Here is a 12,338-nt window from a genome sequence, read left to right as displayed (position 1 = left end):
AGCTTACGAAGAAAGAGTTACCAACAGAATTGATTAAGGACACATACATTGACATACAAACTTAACAGTCCATAATGTAATGATGGTGAGTTAATAAAATCTATTTCAATGCAATTCTGTCAAATAAAATCAGACAAAAAAGTCAAATTTCTTTGAAGTTAGTTTACACATTTATACTTCAAACACCTTGGGCAAGTTCAATCTGCTCCTTCCCTGGAGAATATCGCTCAAGATTCTGGGACCTGGATACCTCCACAGTTTCTATGCCGCCAACGATCACTTACAGAATAACAGAGGTAGTACCATCAGCAATATCACTCGAAATGTTCTTACTGCTGCTGGTGGAGTTTGGTTTTACTCACATATTGTACACATTTCTTGAATGTCTTTAATACCTGTAGACAAGATAATTGTGTACTAACTCACCCAATTTCATAGACATTGACAAATACTTCCTACAAAGTTTACCAACCCTCTCTAATTCTTGTCAGTGATACAGCAGTAGGAATTTACAACTTCCTGAAAAGTCTCAACAACAGCAGTAGTGATATCTACAGCTGTATGTAGACCTTTCTTTACATCACATCAAAGGATGTTACACAATACATTGATGTATCAATGTTTTGACTATAAGGGATTTATTTCCACTTCAGAAAAAAGATGTTGTCATATGTGTTTCCTTAACAAACATCAAAACCTTACTACCAAACTTCCTAGAACGTTTTAGCTGTAAGAAAGAAGAATTCAAACACTGTGTCTGTGATGTTGGTAAGGCCATTGCTCAGATTCTGCTTTATCAAAATTTCCTGCAAGTTGTCGTTGTATTTGATAATTTGTTTAATGCTCTTTCAGCCAACAGTCAATGATTCAAAATGTCGCATCTTTACTGTGTACTGATGTGAAAATTACCTCTTAAATGCTTCATAAAGATTATCTTAATATGTTTATTATTGCTGTATATTACGATCCTCCTAATTTTCCACGTGAACATTTCAGATCTTTACAATGACACATTCCGTAGATACTCACTTCGCCCTCATGGTCTCCCTGTATATCCTGGCCCCACTTGTATGAAATATCTCAATTTCAGATTTCCTCAAGCCCAGATTTTCCTCAGCTAATATCTCCTTGAAAATATCTCGTATGAAAATTCCTCAGGGAATTTCAGGACATCCTAGCCGAGGACATTCTCCTGTTCCTTGAGAAAAGAGAAGGGAACGCATCTCTAGCTCATCAATGGTTCAGAGGAGGTAAGTTTGCCTCATAACTGGTTGAAGGTGAATTTTATATGATATACTACATGTACATATGTAACATACCTGTTGTAAGCGTATATGTAGATTTGTTGTAAGTATGATTTATGTTATTTCATCATTTCAATTACAAGCCCATTTCTCGCGCCTAACTTTTAAAAGGTATTCGCGCGTGTGTGATACACGACGAGAAGGTACACGGGCAGATATATTGATGGGTAAACGTATTTATGATATCAAGCAGACGATCAGGAGCGTGGAATACAGTCACGCTTAGTTGGAATTATTTCGGTGATATACTACTCACAATTTGATAGCGATCACACCTAATAATTAGCAAAATTTTCTTTTAAAATAAAATTATACGTATTCCTTATATTTGTTGGTTTATATCTGTACCGAGGTCTATGTGTATCGGGTGTTTATGTGGTCAGTCACCCGTAACGTCTACACTTCACGTGTACACGCACGAGGCTCCTACGTGCAGATTGTCATCAATACGTTTGTGGCAGAATATCTCGCTTTTTGCTTAACATTTTGAATTTTAATGGTTTCAAAATGCCCCGACAGCAGGCTAGAAGACGTCTAAGCACTTCAGATATGGACAGGGGCATTGGTATGATCCAGTCTGGTAGGTCATCAACGCTACGTCACTACGTAATGACTTCCAGAATGCCATCGGAACTCGTATCTCCACACAAACTGTGAGAAATAGACTTCATGATGCTGGTTTAAGGTCGCGCAGACCTGCTGTGAGAATTCCTTTGACGTTACGACATGTTCAAGCTATACTTGCTTGGGTTCGTGATCATGTAAATTGGAACCTACATGACTGGTCCCCCGTACTTTTTACAGACGAGTCTAGATTTTGCTTAGATTTCACTGACCGACGTGCCATGGTGTTGCGACTACCAAATGAGAGGTTCCATGCCGCTAACGTTTCCCAACATGACCGATACGGTGTCGGATCTGTTATGGTTTGGGGTGGCATTAGCATGCAAGGCAAGACCGATCATGTGTTCCTTAATGGCAGTTTGACTGCACAGAGGTACTGTGACGAAGTCCTGGACGTGTACGTCAGGCCTTATGCTGGTGCTGGACTGGCCAGCCCGATCTCCAGATCTCAGTCCTACAGAACACGTGTGGGACATGCTTCAGAACGCTGTTTCGGCGAGAAACATCCAACCTAGAACGCTTCAGGAACTTCAAGCAGCTCTCGTCGCTGAATGGACAAGTATTCCCCAAAACCGGATTCGAGACTTGATCAGAAGCATACGCCGCCGCTGCCAGAGCGTAATTGATGCTCGAGGACGTTATACTCGATACTAACACTGTATTTTTCGCTGAACGACACTGTTTCGTAGGACTTAATTTTTCGCCCCTTTTGTCGTAATTTGCGATTTTCGGGGTATCTGTGTACAATGAGCATTGAAGCAAATTAATACTGTTATTCTTCGCTTGGTGTTGTTAAATCTTCATTTTATAATGCCGAAATATGTATAAATTGAACTGTAAAATATATTCTTAAAATAGATACCGTTACACATTAAATAAGAAAGTGATCCCTATCAAATTGTGAGTAGTATATGTTGTGTATATGAACAATTAAATGTGTATAGGCGTACAAACATGTACATAGCGGGGTATTGGCAGTTTTGAGCTAACAGGTGCGCGTATCTGATTTCGAATGCAGTGATGAGTATTGCTATGGTGTATAAAATGCTCGTATTGAATAAATAGAGTTATATTATAATTATTTATTGTTTATAATGCTCAGGACATACTCTTATAGGGATTACTATTTGTTTCTTGTAGCTGCATATCCCTGCCCATGTCCATTATACGCCATTTTCATGAACACTATGGAGGTCCAGCTGTGTGTTATGGTCATAGACGATCATATTCATGACGAAGCTTCCGTGAGGTTAACATGCCTGATTGTGCTTGTTTGAGGAACTGTGCCATTAAGCGACTAAACATCTGTCAGGTGAAATTGGTTTCATGCATTCGTCACTACGGAACAGAACAGAGTTCATCTCAATGCTTCACAGGGAAGTTAGGAGAACTGTATCTACATTATTGTGTTCACTATCGTAACAGTTACTGGTGGAGCTCATATGAACTCTTTGGGATACAGAAGGGTTTAGTAATTGTTATATATTTAAGGCCTTTCCACTGTGATACTTTATTAGTAAGAGCGTGAGTCAGTCGTGAGAGAAAATCACGTGCATGTACATCATTCTGTTTATTTTGCATAACTATCACTGTAAAATGCAATAAATGTAAAAATATTGTCCGTTGTGGTTTATCTCATCTGTTGTGTTGGTTAAATTACACCATATTGGTGACAAGAAATAATGCTTGTCCATGAGCCCATATTGGTTATATAGCCTTGTGGAATGTCCATTTCCGTTGCAGAAACGGCCATTTTGCCTATATGATTCCTTAATAATGTTTGCTATCCAGTTTGATATTGTTGAAGGTGTAACCGGGCCATCTGGCTTATTTACTCCGAGCAACAATTTTGTCTGAGCCTGGCCATAGATTCTCCTGAACAACTGTACACAATATCAGTACCATAATGTGATGGGCTGTCCTGTTAGGTCTCCTGAAAGTCGCACCTTTTGTCTGCACCTTCGTAAAACCCTTACATAGATAACTGCAGCGACGATAGGTTGACGTATTCAGAGCCGTTGTCCGACACTACCGTTTCTAGAATTTCGTGTCGCACGAACATTGACTTGAGGTAGTTTACAGATACTTCTGATGAGGTAAAAATTAATAATGCATTTTCAACATACGAGCTAGTTGATTACAACACAGGTCTGATTACTCCTTTCCTATCATTGTTTTGAAATAAAATGAATTTAGACGAAGGAAATGATTATGGAAATTCAACTCATGTTTTTGATATGATACAACATTTTTGAAATGGCAATGCAAACAATTATAGATGTAAAGATTTAATATTCTGTACCTGTGTATGAAATTAACAACATAGCAGACATTCCAGTTTTAGATTTTACTTTCATTATTGACGATCAGCTGCTTTAAAAAAAACCACTTTAAATGGAAATTAGGGAGAAAAGTGTATCATACTCAGCTTAGAGAAAGAAACAGGCAAGACAAAAAGGAACATACCTTGAAGGCAGAAATAGATGTAATTGAGGGGAGGGCAAATATGGACATAGAAGAATTAGATAGGAAAAAATGGGAATTATAGAAAATCAGGTTAAGAAAAGTTATTGGCAGTATTATAAGATCAAGGGCAAATTGGCAAGAAGAAGGGGAAAAACCAACTACATATTTTTTTTTAATAATTTAGAGAATAGGCACTTTACGTCTAAAATAATACCAAAGATAGAGAAACGGAATATGATTATCATCAATCAAGATGAAATACTAGAGGAAGTTCATTCCCTTTATGAAAAGTTATATGACGATACCTATGATAAATTTATGATGTGGATCTAATCAAATATCTTGTTGCATGTGATGCTCCCAAATTAAATAATACACAGTCTGAAAAATTAGAAGGGTTGCTGATATTAGAAGCTGCAAAAACATGAAAAGGCATGATAAACAATAAAAGTCCAGACTCTGATGGTTTTAGTGTAGAATTTTTGAATATTTTTGGAAACAGCTAGGTATACTTATGGTTCGATCTATTGATCGTGTGTATGACAAAGGCTAACTATAAGTAATTCAGTGACAAGGTATCATTACATGTTTTCCCAAGGGAGATAAACCAAGACCATACTTAAAAACTGGCGACCCAAATCATTTTTAAATATAGTTTATAAGATAGCTTCCGGGTCAATAGCAGGTAGAATAAAAACAGTGTTAGATAAATAAATAACTGAAGATCAAACAGGATTTATTTCAGGCTGATCTATTTGTGAAAATACAAGATAAATTTATGATATTATGCAGTGTGCTGAAGATAAAGATATTTCAGAGATGTTATTAATACTAGATTTTGAATAGGCTTTCGAAACTTTCTCATGGAAATTTATAACTTAAGTCTACAAATGACAGCACAAAGTAATCGTTTCATATTTATTTTAATCGGTTAAAAGTCATTACAGGCGTTTTATGTACCTTAGGTTTGTGTATATGTAAATTATCTTCTGCTTTTTATTCTAAAATATGTAACATACTTTGACCATTTGACTATAAAATGCGACTAATACAAAAAAAAAAGTTTTTTTGTTTTTTTATCTTTCTTTTTTATCAACCCGTGCGTTATCAAAAAACAAACAAAAAACAAAAAAAAATTTACATGCCATCTATAATCCATCCTCCTGACAGAGATTACAAACCATCGTCTGTATCAATATCTTCAATAGTCGGACATTGTATTTCTTCTTTATAGAACATACGCAGTAAAACGTAACACATTAATGCCATGAAAAAGATGATAAATCCTTCTACACACAGAACGTAAAACATAGACATATAGGACCAAGTATCCATTAGGTATCCTATCAGGAAGGAGTTGAATGCCGAACCCAGGCACGCGGTAATGACGTAATACGATGCTACTCTCCCTGTCACGGGGAAAAACGATTCCTCGGTAAGCGTAAATATAGAAGGCGAGATTACTGACATTCCAATACCAGCTAGTACACTACATATCCATACAACTTTCTCCCATCCGTGTAACCCGCCAACGATAAACATTCCATTGACAAGTATTAAAAGAACACTGTATGATAGTACTAACTGTAAAGGTTTGAAGCATATTGCTAGAAAAATACCAACAAATCGACCAACTGCAAACGATCCGTGAAAAAGCGATGTTGCTATGGCGCCATTTTGTTTCGTCCATCCCATTTGTGATACACAGAATGCCATAAGAAAATCACCATATGCGTCCTCCATAGCCGTGTCGATACCGGAGATAATTCCTGTCACCAGCAGTGTTACTATTTTCAGCTTATTTGTTAACGCTTTTGTAGTGCGAATTTCATCATCGACATATGAAACTTTGAATTTCTTGATTAAAGAAAGGATGAACAATGCCAGGAATGGCAGTGACACGAGTAGACAGAGTCCTGAGGAGATACTATAAGGAATGTAAAGTTCTGAGGAATACTGAGATGGCAACACTTCGTAATGACAATTTGTTAATGACACGTTCGCATACTGTACACAAGTCGAATTAATATATGATGATACTATTTTTGTTTCACTTAAGTGGGTAGCAGTATCTAATGCATTATGAGTAACACCAGTTATGTTTGTCACCGATGAGGTAAGTCCGTGTATCGATTCATTAGAAACATTTTCTTCATGTTTTGATATTGTTTCAAGAGTGTCGATATGCGATTCGAGCGCAGTGTCGCCATGGTGAACAAAGTCCTCAGTTGCGTTTCCGTTTTTGCTTTGTAAGAAGGGGGTGACAACGAGAGGTGACACTATGGCGCCGAACGCGAAACTGAAGTAGAGAGCTTGCATGGGAGATTCCGATTCGGATCCCCAAAGAGACAGCATTTCTGCCAGGACCACTGAAACAGAGAGACAATTATACACTAACAATATGTCCAATAGGCCTGAAACGCCTACTTGCTTTGCAGCTTACGCATGAGACTTTGTCGGTTAGCTTAATTGATTTCTACAAAATTGAAAGCCTATTCCCAAACGTGTTGTTACACAAATACCATGACCCAGGACCTATTGCTTAACATAATTGACCTACATAACCTTGATAGTAGGTAAAGGTCATTGAACGTGAAAAGCTCAATATTATTAACCTGGGCCTTTCAGTTAATCAGAAAAAGTATATTGAAGACCATGACAATTTTGATCCCCGTGGCCTAGAAAACGAGTCAAGATAATTCATTTGAAAAAAAACTTGGTAGCATTTCATCCCAAGGTGCCACAGGCCCAATATCAGTACTATGGGCCTGTTGTTTATTGTGAATTTGTTTAGAATAACTGGGCTCATCTGACCCAGAGACCTTAAAAAGACCTTGAAAAAGGATCAAGGTCACTAATTACTTCGTCCAACACACGCTGCATTCCAAATATCAGTATCCTGGACCTTTTGGTTATTGAGAAGAAGTTGCTTAAAGATTTTAACAAAGTTTAACCCCTAAACTTTTTAAAGTAGGTCAAAGTCATTCATTTCAACAAACATGGTCGTCGTTCATCTCAGCATATTACAAATTCAATAATAGTATTCTATGCCTTTTGGACATTGGAAAGAAGACGTTTGAAGACTTAAACATATTTAACCCCAGGGACATAAGGTCATTTCTTTGAACAAATTCCGTTGCCCTTCATCCCCGCATGTGACAACCCCAATATCAGTACCCTAGTATTTCGGTTATTAAAATAAATTGTTTGAAAGATTTCATAAATTTGAACCCATTGACCTTGAAGATGGGTCTAGGCCATTCATTCAAACAAACTTGGTAGCCATTGATATAAGCATGCTGTATGCCTATTATCAGTACTACTTTTGGTTATTGAGAAGACGCTATTGTAAGAAAAAAGTTGACACTGCTTAAGCTCACTTGCACTTCGGGCAGCTACTTAGTAAGAAAACATCAAATGATAATAAAGAGTAGGATTGAAGGACTCCACACTTTTCTACAACAACTCACGTGTAAAGTCGAAACTACACAACCCTCAAACCTTTCCCGGGCCCAAAAATTACCGTAGTCTTTGATACTAAATAAGTTTGCGCTGTAACGAATCATTACCCAAATGCACAAAAATTATTTTACCTTACTAGACACAATAAAACTTTATACACAATTCTCAAAGTTTCAACTAGTATGAACTGTTCCACCTCTGTATTTAAAATTAACCTTTTTCTCAATGTACATCGCAACCTTTGAACCCTTACCGGAGTCGACACAACCCCCGAACAGACCCTGGACAATGTGTCCCATCAGCATTGGAAGGAATTCTGTGCACCAAGGAATGAATGCCATAGCCGCCGCAACGCCCATAATACTGACTCCGAGGATGAGAGAGGTAGACAGACGTCCATACAACATGCTGACACCCAGAGATCCTGCGATATGAGCGATGTTGACTGCCATCATGTACACGGAGGCCAAGGTGAAGGTCACACCAGTGTTATACTGGAGGTCCAATAGCGCCGGGCCCATCTGTTCATAGGTCCAGCCCTGTAACACAAGACATGTGACAATAGATATCTTTAGTAAATAACTCCATGGAACTAAATTACGGTCTTGTATGGAATATATGCCGATGATTAGCTATCACGCTTAATAATATAAAAGTCTCGTTCAATTGTGAACATCTTCAGAATCGTTTGAGTTTCTAAACAAGGTATAATTGGTTAACGATTCGCAAGTTCTTTGTAACATATTATGGTAACTCTTACACTTCAACCTCTCATAGGTCTGATATACCATCGACATCGATGTTTGTACATTTGTATTTAACATTTAGATTTTAACTTCATTCATACAAAACCGAAGATATTAAAAATCAGAGATTTTCTACATCAGTACAAGGAAATATATATATCAATGTCAGTTGAAATACTAAAAACACCTAACACTTATCCAAGTACTGGAGGCCACACGTTCTGTATAATTAACTAGATTACTTACAAAAACGAAAAATGCCGAACACAGAAATACTGTGTAAACGACTTTTTCCGTGAAAGCGCGATTTTGTTGAGGTTTGTTAACTTCCTCCTCAGTTTTGTATGGGAGGAAAGCCACATCACATACGTCATCATCAGGGTTCTTTGTCACATCTTCTTCTGATTTAATTCTTCTCATCTTCAATCCAAGTAAATACGACCGAACTTCATACCATTTTCACTCCTGTAAGTAGACAGATTACTCCAATTATACAGAGCTCTAAAATGATCTTTCTGTATTTGCTTCTATTTTTGCGAAAGGAACAATACATGAAGTTAGATGTTAGAATTGTATGCGAATTATCTTAACTTATCTATCTTGCTATTTGCAGACAAGACTCGTCATATCACAACTAGTGTAACACGGTTGATGTTCAGTGCCTTACATACCATATATATACCATCTTAAACAAAGAAGCAGTGTTGGGGTAAACCCTTGGATTCTTGTCCTTCCCCATCCAAAGTTTTTTTCCGATGAATTGTGACACATAATCAGGTTTTTGTCTTGTGATGGTGATCGAAAAAGTAATCACCACATACCGTCACACATCATAATTACAATAGCTGTGCTGTTTAAACATATCTTTGCATAGTATGCTATACAAACTAAAATTCAATAGTAACGTAACACAAAAATGGGCAAGCGTACAATATGTCATCTCTTTTTTTAATGCATATAAAGATTAGGATGAAACACATTTTTACTTAAGTGTGAAATTTAGGTCAAATTCCGCATATTTACATAAATTCTGTTCAGAAAAAAATTCTGTATTATTCGTGTACTTACTGCAGTACTCGTTTAACAGTAGTAACAAATCACGATTCATGGCAGACTTATTACACATGAAAAATAAATTCATGAGAGCACCTGGAATATGATGACCTCTTAAAAAATGTAAACGATGTTTTAGGTTTCAGTTTTCCGAACAATGTAAAGATAATTACAAGTCGTATAGGTATGTAATTTGGTATTAAATAAAACATGGTTTAGGTTTGGTGTAAAAAAAAGCGGTCTAAGAGGGGATCTTGGCGCACATCATTGTTTTACAAGCTTTACAAGCTGGATATTTTCCCTTCTTTTTCCTGTTTCCTCTGTTTTTGCTCTTGATGATACGGTCAAATACTAGATGGTCGCATGTCGATTATTTCGTTTTTCTGATCATTCCGAAAATAGAAAAGGGAACACCTAGGGAATGAAAGTAAGTTACATGATAAATTCGAGAAAAATCGATCCCCAATTTCCTAAGAAATCGCCATAACAATTTTTCCTTTTGAAAATCTACATCGCCGCCTATTGGCAATATTGTTTCAGGAAAAATCCATCAAGGACTTCTAAAGAAACAGCGATAACAAAGTTTCATGGTAAAAATCCTAGATGGCCGCATGTCCGCCATATTATTTACTTACTAGTCCCAAAATATAGAGAGCACAACTAGAGACCTAGAGAAACCTACGTATGAAATTTGAGAACCTATGCATAGCATTTTTAAGGACCGACGACGGACAGATGACAGACAGATGACGTACAAGCAACGCGTAATTTGACCAGCCTACCATAATCAGCTTGTGGGATTAAAATGAAAGACGTGTTTATTACGATAGTATCACAAACAGTTGACACAGATGGTAATAATCAATATAATTAATATCATTTCTGTCATCGCGTGAAACTTTTGGGTTGGGTGGCACAGTGATACCACATTCACCTTTCCTCTAGGCGTTCGTGATTCGATTCCCGAAACGGATGTGAAAAGGTATGTGGTGAAAAACCCGACTGCGTGGATTTTCCCTAATTTCACTATGACAAAGGAGATTTAATCTGATGTTTGCCGCAATGGGAGACACTATAATATTTATGAGTTGCATGACAGTAGGCATAATATTACAATGTCAAAAAGGATATAAGTATTACATTAAAGGTGTTTGTTGGAAAAACATTTTATAAAACTCAGAAATTAGACATTAAAGATTTCTGCAATGTCAGTTTAATATCATGATACTGATGTTCCAGAAGGAAGAAATGTAATTTTACTAGATTTACAACATGGCGTGAATATTCTACCGTAACTACCTTCATATCTGGTTGATTATCATCCGGATTAGAGTAGATATCACCACATGCATATATACAGCAGGTATTTTGTACGGACGCGAGGACAAACCTAGTGACCCATATACAACTACACTGTCGTGTGATAGCTAAAACATTTTGTGTACGCAGAAAACTGATAAAATAAGAGTTATGGCCCTGATGCGACAGTAAAATATCTATGGTTGTTTTATGGATCAGTTATAGTATATGGTGAATTAACAAGAGCGAAGTTTATTAAATTGACAATTAAATCTGTGTTATACTGCGATTTAATTCTGAATAAAGTATTTCTGAACCGTCATACTTGACAACTAATCTATCGCTCTTTGTTAAACGACTTACGTTACGTTCGTCCGATGTTGCAGTGTAATAATAACGAGTCTGTTGTCCTTCGATCGTGAATACAGCAGAAGGCTGGTGGCTATGATCAGCACACACGCCGCAAACGATCACACTAACGGTACAAATATGTGTAGCACATGAGCACATACTAGCACAGTTCACACAACACACTAAGTAGATAGAGGTGTACCGACACTAAAGCATAGTTTAAAATTGACATGAGGTGACCTCTATGCGACCGATATACCGTTTTCAAACATGTACTCACTGTGATGTCAAAACACGTGTTCATCAATAGGCAGCTCACACGAATGTATTGACACAGCTAATAAAATAAAAGTCGTACAATGGTCGACAAAGTCCGGATTTGCGAGTATGTGTATGAAATCAACGAGACTCTTACCCACAGAGGCGAGCTGTCTTCTACGTTAGTATATTGACATGCGCAGATAAAACAGGTTGTCTATCGTTTAGTAAGTATTGTTTCTTATAGATATAATTTCTGAGATGAAGGAACTGTTCAGTTACTTATTATTTTAAATTTCGTATGATATAGAGAAATAAAAAAAAAATAATGTGGAATGTATTATTATATTATTTCTACATAACTTGAAAGATTTGTTATAACGATTTGAAGTATTTCTTAAATTAAAGTTTGCCAACATTTTACTTCATTAACTGTCGTGGCTCTAAATGAATTAATAATGTTCATTATCAAATAAACACCCGATTTTTTTTGCGGTTAACGCCTACTTATTCCCCCGCGTGACTCTAAAAAGTTTATATTTAATTTAATTTCCTTCTTGTTTTGGTCGATTTGAAAAAAGATTGAACTATCACCAGACAGAAAATAACTTAACGCTGGTTTCTTTTAAATGATTTATTGGAACTGAATTCTTCATTACCAAACATGTCTTCATTATAACTGAAGATTTTCAGATAACTGAACATAAGATTTTTATTTTCACTAAGCATTAATGGAAGACTTAACGCGTATAATTAAGAAATTTTCAATAAATGC

General features: G+C 36.6%; 1 protein-coding gene across 1 annotated transcript; it reads right to left on the bottom strand.

Annotated features, from left to right (window-relative positions):
- Positions 1 to 5,196: 5,196 nt before the first annotated feature.
- On the bottom strand, positions 5,197 to 11,637 carry LOC132563211 (sodium-dependent glucose transporter 1-like). Its single transcript, XM_060227965.1, has 4 exons — positions 11,586 to 11,637; positions 8,849 to 9,067; positions 8,110 to 8,395; positions 5,197 to 6,763 (listed from the first exon to the last, which is right to left on the bottom strand). The coding sequence occupies exons 2-4, from the start codon at positions 9,020 to 9,022 to the stop codon at positions 5,568 to 5,570; spliced, it is 1,656 nt and encodes a 551-aa protein (XP_060083948.1). The 5' UTR covers positions 9,023 to 9,067; positions 11,586 to 11,637; the 3' UTR covers positions 5,197 to 5,567.
- Positions 11,638 to 12,338: the final 701 nt, after the last annotated feature.

The sequence above is a fragment of the Ylistrum balloti genome, unplaced genomic scaffold (genome assembly GCF_031769215.1).
Source record: "Ylistrum balloti isolate Yb309-2 unplaced genomic scaffold, AGI_CSIRO_Ybal_v1 Utg371640, whole genome shotgun sequence".
NCBI classification, from domain to species: domain Eukaryota; kingdom Metazoa; phylum Mollusca; class Bivalvia; order Pectinida; family Pectinidae; genus Ylistrum; species Ylistrum balloti.
Note: the sequence above shows the minus strand (reverse complement) of the source record. Positions and strands in the feature narration are given on the sequence as shown.

What these genes read in the sequence shown, in the direction of transcription:
- LOC132563211 (XM_060227965.1), bottom strand. Translation starts at nt 9,022, where the DNA reads ATGAGAAGAATTAAATCAGAAGAAGATGTGACAAAGAACCCTGATGAT. An exon ending in GTTCGGCATTTTTCGTTTTT is followed by an intron (nt 8,396 to 8,848) that starts GTAAGTAATCTA and finishes CTTGTGTTACAG; the next exon opens with GGCTGGACCTATGAACAGAT. An exon ending in CGGGGGTTGTGTCGACTCCG is followed by an intron (nt 6,764 to 8,109) that starts GTAAGGGTTCAA and finishes TCTCTGTTTCAG; the next exon opens with TGGTCCTGGCAGAAATGCTG.